The sequence below is a fragment of the Balaenoptera acutorostrata genome, chromosome X (assembly GCF_949987535.1).
Source record: "Balaenoptera acutorostrata chromosome X, mBalAcu1.1, whole genome shotgun sequence".
Lineage (NCBI taxonomy): Eukaryota > Metazoa > Chordata > Mammalia > Artiodactyla > Balaenopteridae > Balaenoptera > Balaenoptera acutorostrata.
Window position 1 is genome coordinate 63965084 of NC_080085.1, and position 24434 is coordinate 63989517.

General features: G+C 33.9%; 1 protein-coding gene across 1 annotated transcript in view; it reads left to right on the plus strand.

The window, feature by feature from the left end:
* Window positions 1-23012, plus strand: part of CHIC1 (cysteine rich hydrophobic domain 1) — a 41099-nt gene extending 18087 nt beyond the window's left edge. The window contains exons 4-6 of the mRNA XM_007188187.2: window positions 14908-14964; window positions 15220-15279; window positions 16602-23012. Of these exons, the coding sequence (XP_007188249.1) occupies window positions 14908-14964; window positions 15220-15279; window positions 16602-16652 (168 nt within the window). The 3' untranslated portion in view covers window positions 16653-23012. The remainder of the gene's footprint in view (window positions 1-14907; window positions 14965-15219; window positions 15280-16601) is intronic.
* The last annotated feature ends 1422 nt before the right edge of the window (window positions 23013-24434 follow it).

Genomic DNA, 24434 nt, shown 5'->3' on the forward strand with positions numbered 1-24434 from the left:
ATATGAAATTAATACTGATGCTGTGATTTCTCCCCATCTCCCACTACTTTGGTTAGGAATTCATATTGAAATTGAGGCATCAGTGTATTTTTAGATCACTAATCTGTCAGTTTTAAAAAGTTTATTTAGTACAGATATGCAAACAGTTGTCCTGTGGGCTAAATCCAGCCCACTCTGTTTTTTAAACATTTAAATCAGTTGCCAACATTTAAAAATTAGAATATTTAAAGCAAAATTTGAAACAGCCAGCGTCTCTTGTAAAATCTAAAGCTCTGACAGTATTGGACCCACATGACTATATTTCAGCAATTGGCCCTTGCTGAGTGGTGGCTCCTTCCTTTAAATAGGACACGTGGTCTCTGGTTCACCATAGAACTACGCAGCGTTTACATTATCTGCCTTGCTCTGTACACTTTATAGTTATGGCCGTTGATTTTGTACATACTATGTTAACACACTAGACAACGAAGCACCAAGCACATGCTGGTAACCTTGTACTAGACACTGTCCTTTCTGGAGCCTCAATTTCCTCACCTATAAAATCCAGATAATATTAGTTACTTTTATGGTGGTTGTGATGATGAAGAGATTTAAGGCCCCTCACTGCTTTTTTTTGTCCACATGGAGAAATAAAAAATAAAATACAACAATTTAAAAATGGCTCTAGCCATTTCTAACAGGGTATCTAGCTTCATAGAAGTCACGTCTGTGTTTATCCACGAAATAAAACGGAAATAATATGATTAATCTGCCCTGTGTCACAAGGTTGCTGTGTAAATGAATGATTGTAAAATGTTTCCAAGAAAAGAACTTCTTTGTAAACAGTCTGCCTTGTGAACTTTTTTTTTTTTTTTTTTTGCCAGTATACATCATGGACATTTTTTTCCAGCAAATTAGTTGAAAGAAAAGAAATACAGACCAGAATGCCCTGAGCTGCTCCTAGTCTCTCTTGGCTCTGGTAGGATTCTAAGCTTACATGACATATGAAATGAAGGTCTTTGTTTACCCATTCTTACATTTACCACTGTGATATTACAGTCAATTTTCAGGCCTAATCCTGCCACCATCCTTAAATTTGAAATTACTTTTAACATTTATCTTTTTTGCTATAATATTTGCTAAACTGAGAGGGATGTTCAGAGGGAAGGGACTGTTATCTAAGTCTTACAACATGAACATAATGTTGTTTTCCTTATGATTTCTAATTTCATTCCATTGTTATTGGAGAAGATACTTTGTATGGTTTTAATCTTTTTTTTTTTTTTATTTATTGAGGCTTGTTTTGTGGCATAACATATGGCCTATCCTGGAGAATACTCCATGTATACTTGAGAAGAAATTTGTATTATATTGTTATGGGGTGGAGGGTTCTGTATATGTCTGTTAGATCTAGTTGGTTGACAGTGTTGTTCAAGCCCTGCCTTTCTTTCCTGCTCTGCAAAGTTGTTCTATCCATTATTGAAAGTGGGGTATTGAAGTCCTAACTATTATTGTAGAAATATCTATTTCTCCCTTCAGATTTGTCAGTTTTTGCTTCATGTATTTTGCAGGTCTGTTGTTATTTGTGTATATATTTATAATTGTCATTTCTTCTTGAAAGATTTATATTTTCATCAATATATATTGTTATGGAATTAATGTTTGTGTTCCCTCAAAAGTCATATGTTGCAGCCCTCCCCTCTAATATGATGGTATTTGGGGGTGGTTGGTATTTTGGCCTTTGGGAGGTACTTAGGTTTAGATGAAGTCATGAGGGTGGGGTCCTCATGGTGGAATTAGTGCCCTTATAAGAAAAAAATAGAGAGCTTGCTCTCTATCTCTCTACCATGTGAGCAACAAGGAAGTTGTCTATAAGGAACTTATAGACAACTATAAGTTGTTCTTCTATAAGGAAAAGGGCTCCCACCAGAACCCAACCAACCATGCTGACACTCTGATCTAAGACTTCCCGTACTCCAGAACTGTTGTTTAAGCCACCTAGGATATGGTCTTTTGTCATAGTAGCCTGAGCATATTAAGACATAATAGTGTCCATCTTTTTCTCTTGTAACATTTTTTTTTTACTTAAAATCTATGTTGTCTGATATCATCTATCCCAGCTCTTTTTCTGGTTACCATTTACATGGAAAATCTTTTTCTGACCTCTCACTTTCAACCTACTTGTGTCTTTGAATCTAAACTGAGTCTCATGTAGACTCATGGATCATATTTTTTTGTTTGTTTGGGTTTTTGTTTTTGTGTTACCATGTTATGTTAAGGTTTCTTTTCTTTTTTTTATTGGGATGTAGTTGTTCTACAATGTTGTGTTAGTTTCTACTGTATAGCAAAGTGAAGTAGATAGAGTTCCCTGTGCTATACAGCAGGTTCTCATTAGTTATCTATTTTATACATATTAGTGTATATATGTCAATCCCAATCTCCCAGTTCATCCCACCCCCCCTTCCCCCCCTTGGTGTCCATACGTTTGTTCTCTACATCTGTGTCTCTATTTCTGCCTTGCAAACTGGTTCATCTGTACCATTTTTCTAGATTCCACATATATGTGTTAGCATACGGTATTTGTTTTTCTCTTTCTGACTTACTTCACTCTGTATGACACTCTCTAAGTCCATCCATGTCTCTACAAATGACCCAATTTCATTCCTTTTTATGGCTGAATAATATTCCATTGTATGCATGTACCACATCTTCTTTACCCATTCCTCTGTTGATGGACATTTAGGTTGCTTCCATGACCTGGCTATTGTAAATAGTGCTGCAGTGAGCATTGGAGTGCATGTGTCTTTTTGAATTATGGTTTTCTCTGGGTATATGCCCAGTAGTGGGATTGCTGGGTCATATGGTAATTCTATTTTTAGTTTTTTAAGGAACCTCCATACTGTTCTCCATAGTGGCTGTATCAATTTACATTCCCACCAACAGTGCAAGAGGGTTCCCTTTTCTCCACACCCTCTCCAGCATTTATTGTTTGTAGATTTTCTGATGATGGCCATTCTGACTGGTGTGAGTTGATACCTCATTGTAGTTTTGATTTGCATTTCTCTGATAATTAGTGATGTTGAGCATCTTTTCATGTGCCTCTTGGCCATCTGTATGTCTTCTTTGGAGAAATGTCTATTTAGGTCTTCTGCCCATTTTTTGATTGGGTTGTTTGTTTTTTGATATTGAGCTGCATGAGCTGTTTGTATATTTTGGAGATTAATCCTTTGTCCATAGATTGGTTTGCAACTATTTTCTCCCATTCTGAGGGTTGTCTTTTTGTCTTGTTCATGGTTTCCTTTGCTGTGCAAAAGCTTTGAAGTTTCATTAGGTCCCATTTGTTTATTTCTGTTTTTATTTCCATTAATCTAGGAGGTGGGTCAAAAAAGATCTTGCTGTGATTTATGTCAAAGAGTGTTCTTCCTATGTTTTCCTCTAAAGAGTTTTATAGTGTCCGGGTCTTACATTTAGGTCTTTAAATGGATCGTGTTTTTAAACCCATTCTGCAAATCTCTCCCTTTTAATTGAGAGTTTAATCTATTTGCATTTAAAGTGATTGATGATAATATATTAGTTTGCCAGGGCTGCCTTAATTAAGTACCACAAACTAGGTGGTTTAGCCAACAGAAATGTATTTTCTCACAGTTCTAGAGGCTGTAAGTCTGAGGTCAAGGTGTTGGGAAAGTTGATGTTTATTTTCTGAGGCTTCTCCCATTGGCTTGTAGATGGCTGTTTTTCTCCCTGGGTCTTCACCTGGCCTTCCCTCTATACATGTCTGTGTCCTAATCTCTTCTTATTAGGACACCAGTCATACTGGATTAGGGCATACTCTAATCATCTCATTTTAGCTTAATTACCACTTTAAAAACCATATCTCCAAATAAGGTCACATTCTCAGGTACTGGTGGTTGTGACACTTGAATATATGAATTTGGGGAGAATATAATTCAGTCTGTAACAGATAAGATAAGGGAGGACTTTTGCCATTTTGTCTTTTGTCATTTCTGATAATGGAGCTGGAAAACAACTCCATTACTTCCCTATTTTATATTTAATTGATTTTTGTAGTGCACCATGTGCCTTCTCATTTCTTTTGTATATATTTTTAGCTATTTTCTTAGTTGTTACCCTTGGGATTATAATTAATATCTTAAACTTGTAACACACTAGTTTGAATTAATAATAGCATTTTAACTTCAGTAATATACAGATTCTGCTCCTGTGCATCTACATGCCTCCCCATATATGTTATTATCACAAATTACATCTTATATATTGTGTGTCCATTAACATAGATTTATAATTACCATTTTATACATTTGTCTTTTAGATCATATAGGAAGAAAATAGAAGTTCCAAAACAAAAACAGAACAATGTTGGTTTTTATATTTATTTATGCAGTTACTTTTACTAGTGTTCTTTACTTTATCATGTTGCTTGAGTTATTGTCCAGTGTTCTTTCATTTCAGCCTGAAGGACTCTTTTCAGCATTTCTTACAGGCAATTCTAATAGCAGTGAACTCCCTCAGTGCTTACCTGGGAATGTCTTAATTTCTCCTTTTTTGAAAGGATAGTTTTGCCAAGTATAGAAATCTTGGATGACAGGGTTTTTTTTTTCTTTTAGCACTTTAAATATGTCATCCCACTGCTTCTGAACCTCATGGTTGCTGATATGAAATTGGCTGTTAATCCTATTGAGTATCTCTTTGTACATAACAAGTTGCTTCTCTGTTGCAGCTTTCAAGAGTTTTCTTCTTGTTTTTGGCTTTCAAAGGTTTGAATATAGTTTCTCTCAGTATGGGTCTCTTTGAGTTTATCCTACTTGGAATTCATTGAGCTTCTCAGTTTATCTTTTCCTGTGTGTGGACTCAAAATAATACCTGACGTACCTTGGTTTCAGCCTGAAGAACTTCCCATAATATTTCTTATATGGTAGGTCTGCAGGGAATGGATCCTCTCAGTTTTTATCTAAGAGTATCTTCATTTCATCTTTACTTTTTATATATAATATTTTAATTAATAGCCTATTTTTTGAACAATTTTAGGTTTACAGAAAAAAATTGAGAAAAAAAGAGTTCCCATATATCTCCCTCACTCAACCCCCAATTTTCCCTATTATTAACATCTTGCTCTATTGAAGTACAATTGTTAAAACTGATGAGGCAATATTGACACATTATTATTAACTGAAGTCCTTAGTTTACATTAGAGTTCACTCTTTATGTTGTACATTCTATGGGTTTTGGCAAATATATAATGACATGTATCCATCATGTATACCAATCTATCATCATATATACCAATATACTTTGTATCCTGGAACCTTTCTATAATTGCTTATTAATTCAAGGAGTTCTGTTGATTTTTCAGGATTTTCTACATAGACAGTCATGTCATCTATGAAGTAAGATAATTTTGTTTCTTCTTTCTCAGTATATACACCTTTTATTTTCTTTTTCTTGTCTTATTGCATTATCTAGGACTTCCAGAATGATGTTGAAAAGCAATGGTGAGAGGGAATATCCTTGCCTTGTTCCTGATCTTAGTGGGAAACTTTGAGTTTCTCACCATCAAGTATGATGTTAGCTGTAGGTTTTTTGTAAGATGTTCTTTATCAACTTGAAGAAGTTCCTCTATTCCTAGTTTGCTGAGAGTTTTTATCATGAATGAGTGTTGGATTTTGTCAGATGTTTCTTCTGCATCTATTGATATGATTATGTGATTTTTCTTTTTTAGCCTGTTGATGTGATGGCTTACATATTAATTGATTTTTGAATGATGAACCAGATTTGCATACCTGAGATAAACCCTACTTATTGTAGTATATACATTGTTATATTTCTTTGCTAGTGTTTTATACAGGTTTTTGCATCTATGTTCACAAGAAATATTGATCTGCAGTTTTCTTTTCATATAATACCTATGTCTGGTTCTGGTATTAGGGTAATACTGGCCTCATAGAATGAATTAGGAAATACTCCCTCTGCTTCTGTTTTCTGGAAGAGATTGTACAGAACTGGTATAATTTCTTCCTTAAATGTTTGAACCCATCTGGTCATGATACTTTCTACTTGGGGAGGTTATTAATTATTGACTCAGTTTCTTTAATAAATATAGGCCTATCCAGATTGTCTATTTCTCCTTGTGTGGGTTTTAGTAGACTGTGTCTTTCACATAATCAGTCCTTTTCATCTAGCTTATCAAATTCATGGGCATAGAGTTGTTAATAATATTCCTGTATTATCCTTTTAATGTCCATGGCATCAGTAGTGATAACCCCTATTTCATTTCTGAAACTTTGTAACATTTTTGTCTCCTATCTTCTTTTCTTAGTTAACCTGGCTAGAGGTGTATTAATTTTACTGATCTTTTCAAAGAACCAGTTATTTATTTTGTTGATTTTCTCTATTGAAGTCCTATTATCAGTTTCATTGATTTTTACTCTAATTTTTATTATTTCTTTTCTTCTTGCTTTAGATTTAATTTGCTCTTTTTTTCCCTAAAGTACAAGCATATATGATTGATTTAAGGTATTTCTTCTTTCCTACTATATGCATTCAATGCTACTGCTTTTACTGTATCCCACAAATTTTGATAAGTTTTGCTTTCATTTACATTTAGTTCAAAATATTTTTAAATTTCTCTTGAGATTTCTTCTTGAGCCATGTGTTATTATAGAAGTGAGCTGTTTAATCTCCAGGTGTTTTGGGGATTTTCCAGCTATCTTTCTGTTGTTGATTTCTGGTTTAATTCCACTGTGGTCTGAGAGCATACATTGTGTGATTTCTGTTCTTTGAAATTTGTTAAGATGTGTTTTACGACCCAGAATGTGGTCTGTCTTGGTATATGTTCCACATCAACTTGAGGATAATCTGTCATTTGCTGTTGTAAGATGAAGTCGTCTGTAGATGTCAGTTATATCCAGTAGATCAGTGATGCTGTTGAGTTCACCTGTGTCTTTACCAACTTTCTGCCTACTTGATCTATTTCTGATAGAGGGCTGTTGAGGTCACCAACTATATAGTCAACTCCTGTATTTCTCCTTGAAGTTCTGTCAGTTTTTGCCTCACATAGTTTGATGCTCTTTTGTTAAGCATATACACATTAAGAAATGTTATGTCTTGGAAAATTGACCCTTTATCATTATGTAATACCTCTCTTTATGTCTGATAATTTTCCTTACTCTGAAGTCTGCTTTGTCTAAAATTACTAAAGTGACTCCAGCTTTCCTTTGATTAGTGTTACTATGATATATCTTTCTCCATTCTTTTACTTTTAGTCTGTGTTTGTCTTTATATTTAAAGAGGGTTTCTTGTAGACAGCACATAGTTGTCTTATTTTTTGATCCATTCTGACAGTCTGTTTTTTAATTGATGTATTTATACCTTTGATGTTTAAAGTAATTATTGATATAATTTGATTAATATTTACCATGTTTGTTACTGTTTTCTATTCATTACTCTTGTTCTTTGTTCCTATTTTTATCTTCCAGTCTTTTTCTGTCTTCTCTGGTTTTAATTAAGTATTTTTATATGACACCATTTTTTATCTTCCCTTAGTATATCAATAATCCTACTTTTTAATATTTTTAGTGGTTGCCCACTAAAGAGAGTTTGCAATATATATACATATACAACTAATCCAGGTCCACTTTCAAATAACACAATACCACTTCCCAGGTAGAACAATTACGTTATTACAGAACATTTGCAATTCCTACCCCATCCCTTCCTTATAACATTTTTACCATTCATATTACTTATCCATAAGCTGTAATCATGGAATACATTATTTTTATTAACAAACTGTTACCTGTTAGATCAGTTGAGAATAGAAGAAATAAAAGATTTTATTTTGCCCTCATTTATTCCTTCTCTAACACTCTTCCTTTATATAGATCCAGGTTTCTTATCTGTAGCATTTTACTTCTTTCTAAAGAACTTATTTTAACATTTCTTGCAAGGTGGGTCTATGGGTGATGAATTCCCTCAATTTTTCATCTAAGAAAGTCTTTATTTCTCCTTCATCTTTGAAGGACAGTTTTGCTGGGTACGGATGGAATTCCAAGTTGGTAGTACTTTTCTTTTAACATTTTAAATATTTCATTCCATTCTTTTCTTGGCTTGCATAGTTTCTAAGGAGATGTTTGATACAACTCTTATCCTTGCTCCTTTATATGTAAGGTATTTTTCCCCTCTGGCTTCTTTCAAGATTTTTCCTTGATCTTCTGCAGTTTGAATATGAGATAACTAGGTGTAGATTTGTGGGTATTTATCCAGTTTTGTATTCTCTGAGCTTTTTCAATCTATGAGTTTGATGCCTTTCATTAATTTGGGGGGGATTCTGTTGTCATTATTGCTTTAAGTATTTCCTCAGCTCCTTTCTCCCTTTACCTTCTGATATTTCTAGTATGGGTCTATTGCCCCTTTTGTAATTGTCCCACAGTTCTTGGATATTCTGCTCTTTTTTCTTTTTTTTCTTTTAGTTTTGGAAGTTTCTACTGATATATCTTCAATCTTCATTGATGGTTTCCTCAGCCATGTCCAGTCATTGATGAGCCCATCAAAGGCATTCTTCATTTCTGTTATGATATTTTGACTTTCTACCATTTCCTTTTGATATTTTTCTTACAGTTTCCATTTCTCTGCTAACATTATCCATCTCTTCTTTCATGTTGTCCACTTTTTTCATTAGAGCAAGTAGTATATTTATCATAGTTTATTTATATTCCCAGTCTGATCATTTCTACATCTCTGCCATTTCTGAGTCTGGTTCTGATGCTTGCTCTGCCTTTTCAAACTTTTTTTGTCTTTTAGTATGACTTCTAATTTTTGTTTGAAAACTACACATGATACACTAGTGAAAGGAACTGAGGTAAATAGGCCTTTAAAGTGAGATTTTATTTTCATTTGGCTGTGTTTACTGTTTGCTGTAGCTGTTGGAAATAGAAGGCTAAATGTTCCTTGGTGTCCTTGATTTTGTCTGGCCTATTTTCCTTGGATTTCCCTATAGACTTCTTAGATATCATCTGAGATGCACAGTTCTTTCAGTTGTATTCCTCATATTATAAGACAGAAGCCTTATTGATGTAGTGGCAAGGTGCTGGGGGACTAGAAGTGTTCTATAGTATTATGATTAGGCTTAAGGTTTTTATTGAGCCTGTGTTCCTGGGCTGTGTCCTACACAAGTGCTTCTCAATTTTGTTTTGTTTTGTTTTCCCCTTTACATGGGACAGGAAAGCTAGAGGGTACTAGAATTGTGTATTTCCCTTCTCCAAGATTGGTTGGGCTCTGGTAATACCCCAGTAGGTTAGGCTCTGGTACAATAGTTTCTCTTGAGAGCAGGCTTTGTTAAGAACAGAATGTTCTGGGCATATTTAAACATGACTCTTCTTCCCTTTCTCCTGCCAGAAGATGAGGAGATTTTTCTGCAATCACTGTGAGAACCTGATAGGGCTTCTGGTAATAAAAGTCATAAAAGTGTGGGAGTCTCTGCCAAGACTGGGCCCCTTTGGAATTTTGAACTCTCAAACTTGTCCCACTGAGCTTCCAACAGTTCATCAGTTTAAGTTCAGGTATTGCTATCCTAGTCCTAGTTCCCACAAAGTTTTCTTCTCCTGCATTTCTACTCTGGTAAATTGTGCACAAGGTTTCCAGTTTCTCTAGATCCTGATCAACATTCATTATTTTCCATTTTATTGATAATAGCCACCCTAATGAGTGTGAAGTGATATCTCATTGTGGTTTTGATTTGTATTTCTCTAATGACTAGTGGTGTTGAGCATTTTTACATTTGCTTATTGGCCCTTTGTATATTAGGTTAGGGTATTTGTATATTACTTTGCCCATTTTGTAACTAGCTTGTTTGTTTATTGTTGAGTTGTGGGTGTTTTATATATATTCTCGTTACTAATTCCTTATCAGATATGTGATTTGCGAATATTTTCTGCCATCCTCTAGATTTTCTTCACACTCTATTGACAGTGTCATTTGATGCATAAAAGATGTTAATTTTGATGAAGTTCAATTAAACTATTCTCCCCTTTTTGCCTGGGCTTTCAGTGTCATATCTAAGAAATAACTGCAAAATCCAGTGTCATGAAGACTGTCTCCTATGTTTTCTTCTAAGACTTTTATGGTCGTCACTCCTATGTTTAGTTCTTTGATCCATTTTGAGTTAATTTTTGCATATGGCGTAAATTTAGGATCCAACTTAATTCTTTTGCATATGGATATCCAGTTTTCCTTGCAATGTTTATTGAAAAGTCCTTTTTCCCCATTGAATGGTTGGTACTCTTGTCAAAAATCTGTTGTGGATATTCGAGGGTTCATTTCTGGGCTCTCTGTTCTATTCCATTGGTCTATATGTCTTTATTTCAGTACTGTATTCTTTTTGGTTGTTGTTGCTTTGTAGTAAGTTTTGAAATCAGGAAATGTGAGTCCTTCATATTTGTTTCTCATTTTCAAGATTTTTTTGGCTAATAGGAGTCTCTTGGGATTCCATATGAATTTTAAGATGGATTTTTCTATTTCTATAGAAAAAGTCACTGGGATTCTGATAAGGATTGCATTGAATCTGTGATCATTTTGGATGATATTGTCATCTTAACAATATTAAGTCTTCCAATCCATGAACACAGAATTCTTTGCATTTATTTAGGTCTTCAATTTCTTGTAGCATCATTTTGTAACTTTATGTGTACAAGTCTTTTGCCTCCTTGCTTAAATTTATTAAGTATTTTATTCTTTTTGAAACTATTGGAAATGTAATTATTTTCTTAATTTCTCTTTTGAATTGTTTGCTGTTCTTGTATAGAAATGCAACTGAATTTTGCATGTTGATTTCATATCCTGAAATGTTCCTGAATTTGTTCATCAACTCTAACAGGTTTTTTTGTGGATTCTTTAAGGTTTTCTGCACATAAGATAATGTCACCTGCAAAGAGAGATAATTTTACTTCTTCCTTTTTATTTGGATGCCTTTTATGTCTTTTCTTGCTTAATTGCTCTGTCTAGAATTTCCAGTAATATGTTGAATAGAAGTGGCAAGCATGGGCATCATTGCCTTCTTTCTGTCTTAGAGGAAAAGCTTTCAGTCTTTCACCATTTAGTATGATGTTAGCTGTGGATTTTTTTTAACCTAAAACCAGGGAGAGTGGGGTCTGCTAATATTCCCCATCTGTCAAATCAACCCAGAATATATCTGCCCTAGGAAGCTGGGAAGGTAAGAACTGCCACTCAGTTGTCAAACCAACTATAACAGCTCTCCCACAATATAGATGTGTGTCAGAAAGGGGGACTGCACTCTTCATCAACTGTGCTGCCTATTTTGCAGAAGTTGTAGGTAGGGAAATGGGTGCTGCCCTGCTGCCACCACCCACTTGATATAGGCCTTCTATAACACAGAGCTGTGGAAAATGGGATCTGCCTATTTTCACCATCTGCCAAAACTACCCAGAAGAGCTGTTCCACTCTAGGTATCTGGGAGATATGGGAACTGCCTGACACTCAGCTCCCAAGCTTGCTTAAACAGTTCTTCCACAAGGCAGAGCTGTGGATATGAGTATAGCGCCTAGCTCCAATACCAAGGCTTCCCACTGTTCTTACTTATTTTCAATAGATTTTGTTGAATTAATACTTCTCAATCTGTTGAAAACCCTTTGATCAGTCTCTAGAACATTTGAATGATTGTACTTGCTAATACTGACAAATTTTTTTTAAAGGAATTCCTTTTTTAAAATTATTTATTTATTTATTTATTTATTTATTTATTTATGGCTGTGTTGGGTCTTCGTTTCTGTGCAAGGGCTTTCTCTAGTTGCGGCAAGCGGGGGCCACTCTTCATCGCGGTGCGCGGGCCTCTCACTATCGCGGCCTCTCTTGTTGCGGAGCACAAGCTCCAGATGCGCAGGCTCAGTAGTTGTGGCTCACGGGCCTAGTTGCTCCACAGCATGTGGGATCTTCCCTGACCAGGGCTCAAACCCGTGTCCCCTGCATTGGAAGGCAGATTCTCAACCACTGCGCCACCAGGGAAGCCCAATACTGACAAATTTAATAGTTGTCTCTCCAGGGAAGAGACTTCCATAAGGTCCTCACATTGGCATTCTGGATGGGTTCTTACTATCTTGATGGTATCTTTGACACACAAAAACTTTTAATTTGATTAAGTCAAACTTATCTCTTAAAATTTTCTTGCTTGTGCCTTTTACATCATATCTAAGAGGGCTTTGCCTAACTCAAGATTACAGAGGTGTACTCCTGTGCTTTCTTCTAGTTGTTTTGAAGTTTCATTTCTTATGATTCAGTCTTTGATCCATTTTGAGTTAGTTTTTGTGCATGGTGTGAGATAGGGGTCCAAATTTATCATTTTTCTTTTGGATATCCAATTTTCCCATCACCATATGTTGTAAATGCTATTACAAGAGTCTTATAATTCATGAATACATATGGGATATTTTCCATTTATTTACCTCTTCTTTAATTTATTTTAGCAATGACCAGGGATCGAACCCAGACCCCCGGCAGTGGAAGCACAGAGTCCTAACCACTGGACCGCCAAGGAATTCCCTTTAACAGTGTTTTTTAGTTTTCAGTTTAAACATCTTATACTTCTCTTGTTAAATTTATTCCTAAATATTTTATTCTTAAATTTATTGTGAATAGGAATTAGGAGGATGGGATTAACATATAAAAAGAAAAAATCTATTGTGAATGGAATTGATCTTTTACTTTCATTTTCAGATTGTTCCTTGCTTGTATATAGAAATAAAATTTATTTTTATGTGTTGAACCTTGTATTACTTTTCTATCTAGCATAACAAATTTCCACAAACTTAATGGCTTAAAACAACACCCTTTTATTCCACAGTCAGAAGTCTGGGTACAGTGTGGCTGGCTCAATTGGGTTCTCTTATTAGGATCTCACAAGGCCAAAATCAAGGTGCTGGCAGGGCTGCATTCCTTTCTGGAGATTCTGGGAAAGAATTTACTCCCAAGCTCATTCAGGTTGGCAGAAATCATTTCTTCCTTAGACTTTCTATGTGACCTTTCCATCTTAAAGCCAACAATGGTGGTTTGAGTACTTCTTGTGTTTCAAACCCCTCTGACTATTCTTCCATCAGCCAGAAAAAATTCTCTGCTTTTAAGGGCTCATGGGATTACACTGGGTCTGCCAAAATAATCTAAAATAATCTCCCTATTTTAAAGCCAAATGATTAGTAACTTTAATTATATCAGCAATGTCCCTTTTGCAACGTAATGCCTGCAATGTAATGTAATGTAACAATTCACAGGTGTAACTCCAGGAGGAGTTTTTTTGCAATGTAATGTAACATTCACAGGTGTAACTCCAGGAGGTGAAGATCATGGAAGCCAGAATTCTACCTACCACAATCTTGTTTCTTGCAAATTTGCTGAACTTATTTATTAGTTCTAGTAGTGCTTTAGTGGATTCCTTAGAGTTTTCTCTATATAAGATCATGTCGTCTGCAAATGGAGATGGTTTCACTTTTCCTTTTCCAATTTGGATGCTTTTTATTTATTATTTTGTCTAATTGCCCTGGCTATAACATCTAGGACGATGTTGAATAAAAGTAGTGGGAGGAGACGTCCTTGTCTTGTTCCTAATCTTAGGAAGAAAATATTTAATCTCTCTCCATTTAGTGTGATGTTAGCTGTAGGTTTTTCATAGATGCCCTTTATTAGGTTGTGGAAGTTCCCTTTTATTCCTAGTTTTTCTTAGGATTTTTATCATGAATGAGTACTGTATTTTGTCCATTGCTTTTTCTAAATTTATGAAGATGATCATGTGGTTTTTGTTCTTTAGTCTATTAATATAATGTATTACATCATTTTGTTTTTGTGTTCCTAGGATAAATTCCACTTGTTCATGATATAATGATTGCTAGTGTTTTGTTGAGAATTTTGCATTTATATTCATAGTATTATTTCTTCTTTTACTGTTTGGTAGAATTCATCATTGAAGCCATCCGGGCCTGGGGTTTTCTTTGTGGAAAGATTTATAACTACTCATTCAATTTCCTTATTTGTTACCCATCTGATTTTGTTTAGAGAGATTGTATCAAGTACAGTGGCCCAGTAGTATACTTTAACTGGCATTGTTGCTGATCTGGCCCACTGTAGATGAGCTGAATACAATTGTCATTGTTAACTTACGTGGTTGAACAGTTAGAATAGTTTCTTATGTTGGTGCTTTGGAAATCATGTCAGATATAGTCTGGTTGTAAATCATTTAACGAGTAGTTTTAAAATTTAACAATGCCTACTAGCCTTTTTTATCAGAAACCTTATAAACCCTTTCTTAAAAATCAAAAATGCCTAACAATCTTTAATTTTAATGTTTTTGAAGATTTTGCAAACTTTTCTTACTCCTTGCAAAATATATGCACTCCAGATGGAGAAACTTGTCCTCTGTCCTCCTGTTTACTACAGTGCTGCTTCTGTTTGTTTATATTTTTTCCTCTAAATACAAGTTTTCCTACTGGCTGTTTTTATATTTCTTTTCAGTGGAAATTCTGATATATGTTGGCTTGTTTTATTCAACCTGTAGACATTGACTGACTGCTATTTGCCAGGTGTTGTGCTAAGAGCTCTGATAGGAAAATTTTCTGTGAGTAATCAGATTAGCTTGGCATATTACATGTATATTAAAAAAGTAACCCTGTGAAAAGGTATATGAAAATCTAGATTTAGGTTCATAAATGGACTACTAGGAGTACTGGTAATGTTTTTATAATAGTCCAGCGAATGGACTCACAACACAGAGTAATTTGTACATATTTCATTTTGAAAAGAAAAACGAGAGGAGAGAATAATGGTATCTTACAAGTAAGCAGAAGAATATAGATACAGATAGTTTACAAAGCTCTTCAATTCATCTTGTAACAAAGTCTTGATTCTTTCTCTTAGACCAGAAGATCAATTCAGAAGTTGTTAGAGTGGGAAAATAACAGATTATATCACAAGGTAAGAAAGTTTAAGCAAGTAAGTGTCCCATTCATACTTCCATTAATAAATTGAAAAAATGGGAATTTTTCAGGCCACAAAAGCATGGATTCAAGAACTAATACTCAATTTTTAATATATACCCTTTACAAAGTATTTTTAAATGCAATGTTTTGTATCTTATTCTTGGATTGTTGTTTGGTGATTTATTCAAATGTGTAGGTAATAATTAGTATAAATTGCTATCAAAATTCTTAACAAACTTTACTTTCTTAGCTTGCTTTGCACTGGAAGTTGACTAAAAGGAAATGTGAAACTAGCAATATGATGGAGTATGTAAGTATGCAGTTACCTTTAATTACATTTTTTGGATTCCATCTTGAATGTTACATTGTACTATATTTATCATTTGTCAAATCTTCTTTCTACCTTTTTTCTCCTCAGCTTGAACTTTTGTCATTTGGAACATAGAGGTTTCCTTTCACCTTTTTTAGATTTGTAGCCAACATAAAATATCTTGAAAGCTGACAATTATTTAGATCTTAGAAAAATCTTAGCTAGTATGCTCAGATGAAAACATTGCATAACCTTAATCTTCTTTTTAACATAGGTGCAAACCATCGCATATGGTGATGGGCACAGCTGCTGTTGAACAAAATATTTCTAAATGTAATCTTGTCAAAACTTACATAAAATAAGAATTGACTTCTGAATTCTGGATTCCTTTCCCTGGCTTTTTTTTCTTAGCTGATATTTGACTTTCAGTGAAGAAACTATAGATCCTGATTTTTTTTTTTTACCAAAAGCTATGCAATCTTAGTCATAAAGCATAAATCCACATATAACCAATGTGACAAATTCAGCATCATTAACATTCAAAAGAATATGAAATTTATCCAAGCTTTAAATACATTAGTATTTACATGTACAAGCTTTTATATACATATAGTATATATTTAATAATAAACATTCCATTTCTATTTCATAAATAAGGATTATTATGTATCTTTCTCCACTTTGAATAGTTTTGGGCAAAATGTGCAAATGACCACAAATCTAAAATTCTCTATAGGTAAAATCTTATATAAACTGTTGTAAGTTTATATAAATTTATAAACATCTTAAGTTTTTATTATTATATTTCCAAACCTGTTTTAAATTAAAATGTTTTAATCTATTTGAACACTTTATTATTTTTTACAAAAAACTTCTAAAAGATAGTAATACTCAACCGATATTAGCTGCTTTAATTGAAAAATAGAGGGACGTAATATATATAAAGGTATTTCTTCTAATCCATGTAACAAAATTTTAATCCCTTTGACTTTGCTAAAAAAGAAAGGGGGGGATGGAGGGAAGATGGGAAAGACATTAAAATGTAATAGGGTTTGCTTTTCTGCACCTAAACAGTTACTGTAAATCAGGTGATAAAAGCTATTAGCTATAGTAAGTAATTATGTTTTCCAGTTTAATTGCCAGTCTAATGGTAATTTGTGGTAAGTTCCTTTTGTAACTGTTTTCTATATTTCACTTGCTTTATCGTACAGGATCAAAATATAGGCCTGTGAAAAATGATTATAGACTCTCTGGGTTATATATAATATATAGTAAGTGAAAATTATTTTGTCAATATATTCTTGTTTATTTTTATTTTACAGGTAATACTAATAGAATTCTTACCAAAATATCCCATATTCCGACCTGACTGAGGGATTTTATTCAGTCACTTCTGTATTACCTGTCATTTCCTACCCTTAGTGCCTTGTAGATGATTTTGGAATGAAGATGGTCTCCTTTGCTGTGTTCAACTTATTCTTTATAATGGTAGAATATTCTCCTCACACTTTCATTTGTGTTGGTTTAAGAAGAAATTTTGCACATCTTTTTTGTTGTTAAATGAGGCTTGTGTTTTGCACTGTCAATTTTTAAATAAATACACACACACACATACATATATGTATATATATATATTGCCACTAAAAATAAACATCAGTACTGGTGTTTAAAAATCAAAAACATGTTCTGAGCATGCTGCCTTATAATTTTCATACTCACTGTTTCTAAATATGCATCATTTTTCTAGGCTACTTAATGCTCTGTAATCCCTTACTGGACATACGTAAATAAGCTTTTGGTAGCTTCTAGAAATGGTTTTACTCTTACCTGCTTTTAAAGGACATGTAATTAATAGCACTGGTTTTGTCCTGCACTTTGCTAAATTATCACTTATGTTAGTGGATAAAATATTTAAACTCCTTAAGACTTGTAAATATTGTCTCTTTGTGTAATGTAAAATGTGATATGCCATGGTTTACAGAATGTAATGTTACTCTTAATGTATTGCCAACGATTCTGCATAGATTTTAATATGAATGAAGTTTGCAAGCATCCTTTTGAATGTAGAGACTGTTAACATGCTGTTTTATGGCAAAGCCATAATAAGTATGTTAAAAATTTCAGGTGTGGGCAGCGTTGCCCTTTGTAATGAGTGGATTAAAATTGAAATCATTGTCTGAGATCTGCATTGCACCTGAAACCAAGAACCTTATTTTTTTCCATTTAATTCAGTAAATCCCATTTTGTCCTCTACTCCCACCCCCAAAAGAATTCATTTGACATCTGACAAATTTCATAGCCTCAGTCTCCTCATTTATTTCCCTTTATGTATCCTTTCCTTCATTTGGAAATACACACAATTATGACCTTTAAGGAATGTTTCAAAATTTCAGATGTCTTAGGAGATGTCTAGACCCCCCATGAAAGCCACTGCTAACCCCTTTCTGGAGTTATGATAATCTACTTTGAGAAAGAGAGAGAGCTAATTGAAAAGCTGTACCTAAAGTGGCTGATTCATAATTGATTAAATACTCTTAATCCTCTTTTTGAGGATCCTTTGTAAACATTTGGATATTATTAATGAGGAAAGATAAGTATTTAGACAAAAGTATTTTAGTTTATAAATTAGCCACACGTTGCCTTTTCATTGGTATGTGCATATTTCTCTATTTCTCTTCACATTATTATGAGAGCACCACACTCTAATTCTTCTAGATTTGAATTTTTAACATAATGAAAGCTTTGCATTGCATTAATTCAACTTCAAATTTGTGCCTGTATATAGGCATTATTTGTAATTCCTAGTGCTAAGAATAAAAGTATCTGGGACTGAATATTTTATTTATCATCTTAGTCTTACTTGCTTTTAGTAAACTTTTTAAGGCAAACATTCATCCCAGTAAAGAGAACAATCATTTCTTCATACAAGGTCAAGCTTTTTAAAGCCACTTTTAAAATTTATGCCTAATTTGAAATCCACAGTCCTAGACCAGTAAAAGAAGAGGGGGGAAAAAAAAGATACTATTTGATATGTGACTGTAATTTTTTGCGCAAACACTTTTCCACCTCCCTCTGTAGAACCCCGTTATTACCCCCATACCACCCAGAATCTCTAACTTTTAATATATTGTGTGTGCCTGCAAAAATCATTTGTCTGTCTGCTGCAAAATTGAAGGTGTATTTTTATAGACAAAGTGGAAACCTCTGAATATGCATACCAAATGTCTTGTTTTATAGATAAGGTCAGGGAAAAATTGTATCTATGGTTTATGTTCCAGCTAGTATCATCAGGTTTATGCTTCAAACTGTGACAGTTTAATACCAAAATTGATTTCTAGCATAGTACAGAATTTCTAATTATCACTGATAGAATAATTACTTTTAAGTGTCAACCCTTATAATCTCATTTTTTCCTGTAAACTTAGAATTTGGCCATATGATGGTCATAGTAACTTTTTCTGCCATGTATAAATCACACTTGTTTTGCTCAAAGAATAGCAAGAAGTAGTGAATTGTTTCCATAAAACAAATAATGAGACAGGAATAGAGTGCATCTGGAGGTGACAGAGTATATAATTCAAGTTACAGTAGTATTTATCATAAAAAGCATTTACCAGCATGTGTGAACTTAATTTTAAAACCTACTCTAGGGTACTTCCCTGGCGGTCCAGTGGTTAAGAGTTTGCCTTTCAATACAGGGGGTGCGGGTTCGATCCCTGGTTGCAGAGCTAAGATCCCACATGCCTCGCAGCCAAAAAACTAAAACATAAAACAGAAACAATATTGTAACAAATTCAATAAAGACTTTAAAAAATAGTCCACATCAAAAAAATCTTTAAAAAAAAATAAAACCTACTCTAATAGCTCTTAAATTTATTATCTTACTGTTCATTATGCTGGTCAACTCATTTTCTTGAACTACTCAGAAAATACCCAATTTTCTTTTTTTCTTTCTTCTATGACTGCTTTTTCAAACTCTTTTCCTTTGGAGGGGACTGATTAGCAGTTGAGTATTTTGGAGTCCTTTAAGGGATTTGTTTTCATTTCAGTGGTATTGGCAGCAGTGAATGCTAAAATGACAGAGTACACTGTGGACATTAACTTCTCCCCCATTGACCTTTTTTTCTTACATCCTCAGGATACAACATGCCAAGTTAATAAAGTATTTTTGTGACAGTTGTTTTTAGATTGAAGAAACTAATTTTGAATTTCTTTGTTACATAATATTTCTTTATGAAACCTGCATAGATGTTTCCAGAGAAAATAACATGTACCTTACAAAGCTTTGAGGTTACAAGTTAAAACTGTTCCTTCTCTGACTTTCCATTATGCATCTCCACCTCCATAAATTGTATATAAAATGAAATAAGCTTTAACATTTTTCAGCTACTTTTTGTTCCCTTCTACCTGCTATGTTAATTTAGGAAAGAGACCATTGTAGTTAAATGTTAGAAGTAGATGGAGAAGTGCCTTGTCTTCTTTGAATAAAGATAACATTTTATGCTGAAGGAAGCAGAATGAATGAATTGGTAAATCATTATATTTAAAACCATCCTTTTCAGCTAAGTGTAAGAATATTTTGGTAGTACATTATATTTCTTCTATTTATTATTTAAAGCTTGTTTCCTTGGTTTCCCCCAATCATGAGATATATTAGTGAGAAAATATTACAGAACAGGACTGTCAGTCACTTACATAACTAGTATAATTCTAATGCTAGTAAACATGTAATTTAACATGGTTCTGGAAAAACAATGGTCTTTGAAGCTCTACCAAAACCTACTTAAGTATTTAACACACATGCAATTCATGTTATTATGACCTGTAAACACTAATGTCTGATCAGCTAATCAAACTGTGTTACTGTTTAGCACTCTACCATTTTAATGAAATTTATTCTTGTTTTTTCATAATCTGAGTGAAGTTCCATGACATTTGTAAGCCTTCAAACAAATAGGGATTTTTTTTAATGTAAGAGAGCTTTAAAAATCATTAGAATTTAATTTTGTTTACAAATAAATTGCCACTTAAAAAATCAAATCCCACTACTTAAACATAAAGCCTCCAAATAGTATTTTATTAGAATTGACTATATTGACCTGAGGGGATATATAAATTGTATACACCCATTTAATTGGAGCAATTTCACATAGTGGAAATACTTTCTCCTAATTTGATAAGATGCTCAAATTCATTGAAATTAGGTCCTCTTATGCCTATAAAATTCTGCTTTAATCCATTTTGCAACAATTGTCAAATTGTTTAGGTTACTTTAAATGGTGAACTATTGGAAAATTTTCCACAAAAAATGAATAGATTTTATTAATAATGCCTGTTCATGTAATATGTGGACTAAATATAAGGAGATACATATATATGTATGTATTTGTATACATCTCCATATCTTGCCCCCAGTTTCTCTTTCCTGATTCTGAGCCAGCCTTTTCATGTTTATGATGGCAACCTGAGAATATGTTCCATTTTCTGTGGACTTTGTCAGATTCATACTATATGAGGAAATGATCTAATGGGCTCCAGGCAAGTCACTTACATTACATGTCAGTCTCTTCATCTGTAAAATCATGGGATTGAACCTAGAGCTGGACAGAAAATTAGAGGTCACCTGACATTCTGTGATTCTAGGAATCCTTAGGGAATGTTTACAGGATCTCAGAATGATTTTTCACAAATCTACTACCCTTGGTGGAAACTCTCACAGTGCCCTGCACACAGTAAACGTTTGATTTGCCAACTGGCTCCTAGCTGATGTGTGTTCATATCACACAGGCTCAACCTGATGCCTGCTAGACCTCAGCCCCTCCATGGTGATATGAATGATTGCAGTTTCCCTAGGAACTGAGGAATGAGGTCTATGGGCTTTACCTACATGGAATCTGACTATATGCAGTTGGTACCTGGGCAAGAATTATGGCTGTGACAACAATGGAGATATGATAGGACCCACTTTGGCATTTAATGTGAAAAAGAGTTTCATATCCTATCCAAGATCTGCTTCAGTGTCTTATTTAGTTCCATATCCTCAAAAACATCTGTTGGAACAAATTGGTAATATTAGATGGAAAGGAAAGTGGTACAGAAGTCAAACCCAAGTCACTTCTGGTTTAATTCGTAGCTCTGCTGCTTAATTCCTCTGTACCTCATGTCCTCATTGTGGAAGTGGGGACAATAATCTGGACCTACCTCACAGGGGAATTGAGGATTTTTTCATATATTAATGTGCTTTTGAAATTGACTGAAGGATATATTGTACATCATAATTTGGTAATTTCTAAATAGAGTCCTTTAAATCTATGTTGTTATGTTTTCTTTCTCAGTCACACCTTACAGAATGAGTATTGCAGTTAATCTATTTTTGGTAGTAATTTTTGTTATTAATCCCTTATGTGTTAACATGGGTAACTATGTTATATTAATACTTGATTTAGGGAGGAAAAGCACGTGGATATAAACCAATGGTTCTCAACTTGGGGCAGATAAAAATAGCAGTGGGGTCGGGTCGTTCTTGAACCTTTTTCAGTATTCCAAAAAGTTATACTAGAAACCATATATTTACCCAAAATATTCCTACTGCACAAGCCAACTAAGACATTGAATTACACACATTTGCTTATGTTTCTTTGATTCTAACACTGGTTATCATACACTGATCAGAAACTGAATGGCGGTTATGCTTTTGATTAATTTTTTAAATGAGAAAGCCTATTGTTACATGCAATTTAATAAATAAAATACTTGAAAATATGGGGAAGGAATAATAAAGGGATCCTTATGGTAAAAATGTTGGGAGCCACTTTTATAAAGGAACCAAGATTATTTGACCTCTACAGGTTGCTTACCTAGTCCCTAAATAATGAAATGCTAGAGTGTGTGTGTGTGTTTTGGCTAGATTGGGCTATATAACTTCAGGTTAGAATTTGTCTTCATTTTTTTTCTGTTTCAGGATGATATAACTGAGCTAATTTATCTGGGTGTGTATGTGTAAATCATACATACATACACATATAGGATCGCAAATGTGGAAAGTGTTATAATGTCATGTTCTAGCATTGGAGTAAATATCAATATCTGAGTCTCAAAGTAGTTCTGTGTATAAAGTCAACATGATGAGTCAAGGCAATAATTTCTCAAATGTTCCTTTTATTCCTGCTTATTTTGTTTGCTTTGATCTTTGCTTAAGTTTTTAATTTTTCATTTTTATAGTAAGCAAATAGTGTAAAATTGATTTAATACCTGGACTTTGAAACAAGTTACAAATGTTTGAAATTATATAATCTACAAGCTAGTTTGCCATCCTTGGACTAGCCACGTACAAATATGAGTCTCAGCTACAAAAACAGGAAATCCTGGTAGCTAGAAGGTGGGCATTGATAGAAATATTTGTTTGAAAAGCCTAGGATTTCTGCTTTTTGGCAGAGGATTCCTGTTGGGACAGTTTTACCAGAAAAGGATAAAAATGAATATGTCCATTTAAGCCGAGAACTTTCATGCATCTTGTATTGTTATATAGCCTGTGGAATGAATCATTTTTCTCCCTTGAGTTCGGGAGTGACTGCCCTGGAAGAACTCAACCTATATACAGCTGTGCCAAAATGAAGGATACCTGCCTCTCTGAAACTTTCACTGCTGCTTCTGTCGTTGTTCACTTGTCAGATATTAAATTTTATTATCTCAGGATGCAAAATTACAATAAAGTGCAAATCTATATTAATGAATTGTGCGTTCTTTGGTGCATCTTCCTTTCTTCCTTCCATTTCCTGCTTTCATCATTATAAAGTAATTAAGGATTCCTTTTAAAATGTTTGTTTTGCATATTGCCGCTTCCCACATTTGCTAGTGTTATGTCTAACCCTGTAAGTAATTCATGCTATCTGTTGGCTTTGGGGGCCTTTGTTGTGCCCAGTGTTTGGCATTTGGCTAAGTAGGAATTTGTTTCTAAACAACTTTGCATTCACCCTGCATGCCTACTTGTGAACTATAAAAATAAAAGTACAAGTGGAGTTCCACCTTACCAAGCATAATGTTTTAGTGCAAGAAATGTTGAAATGTGAAGCTACTTGGCGCAAAATTTTGACTCTTGTTAGCAGACTATATAAGACACTCAAGTGTTAACGTTCTACTTGAGTTATTATTACTCAAGGTGATTAACATGCAATAATATTAGTTTTTTTAAAAACTTATCCCAAACTTTTGCAAATTTAGCAAAACAGCAAATGTAACATAATAAGAAAAACTGTTTGATGTTTCCCAGTATCTTTGGTAATTGTACTGAATATTTCAAAAAGACTTTAAATTTCAAAATGTTAAAGCAGAGATGACACACTTAAACCTACAGAGAAGTTTCATGTTTTGTTTTAAAATTCTTTTTTGAAACTTTACTATGTTAATGGATAAAAATCTATACTTTTCATTGATAACTTCTTGGATGTGGAGTAGGATATGCTATGTAGGAAATACTTTTACATTGCATTTAATATTATTGAGGGCAGAAGCCACATGCCTTTAAATCTCTCATTAAATAACATTTACCACTTTATGGGATGCTTCACTTACCTAAATGTAGGAAATTCTCTGGGAGATAGAGAATTCTTCAGTTGTAATTACCATAAATCTGAGTTGTAATCCCTGTTCTATCACCTGAGTGACCTCTAGCAAAAATCAGGACACTCAGTGAGCCTCATTTTATCCATCATCTCGAAGGTAAGAGGTTGGGTTAGATCAAGGTTGCAAACTAAGCTATAACCAGTCTTCAGACACACGTGTCTTTTTGACCTGCAGAATTTTTTTCACACATTTTGAATTAGTTGCCAGCATTTAAGAGACTTCACATAGAAATCCAGATTTCTGGCTTCCCTTGAGAAATTCCACATGTGAACAATCAGCAAGAGCTGAGTAGCAACCTGCCCCTTTTTGATGGAGCATTTATTTTCTTACTTTTTTGTGGGGGGGGAGTGCGGGGGGAAGTGATAAACTTGACCACGTAGAGTTGAAGCAAAATTGATCTTTACACATACCACAAACAAAGACAATGCCAACAAATGGGTGTGGAGAACATTTGTGCAAATACATGTGTAATAAGAATATTGACATCAGCATTACTCATTATAATAACAGAACATTTGGAAAATATAGCCATT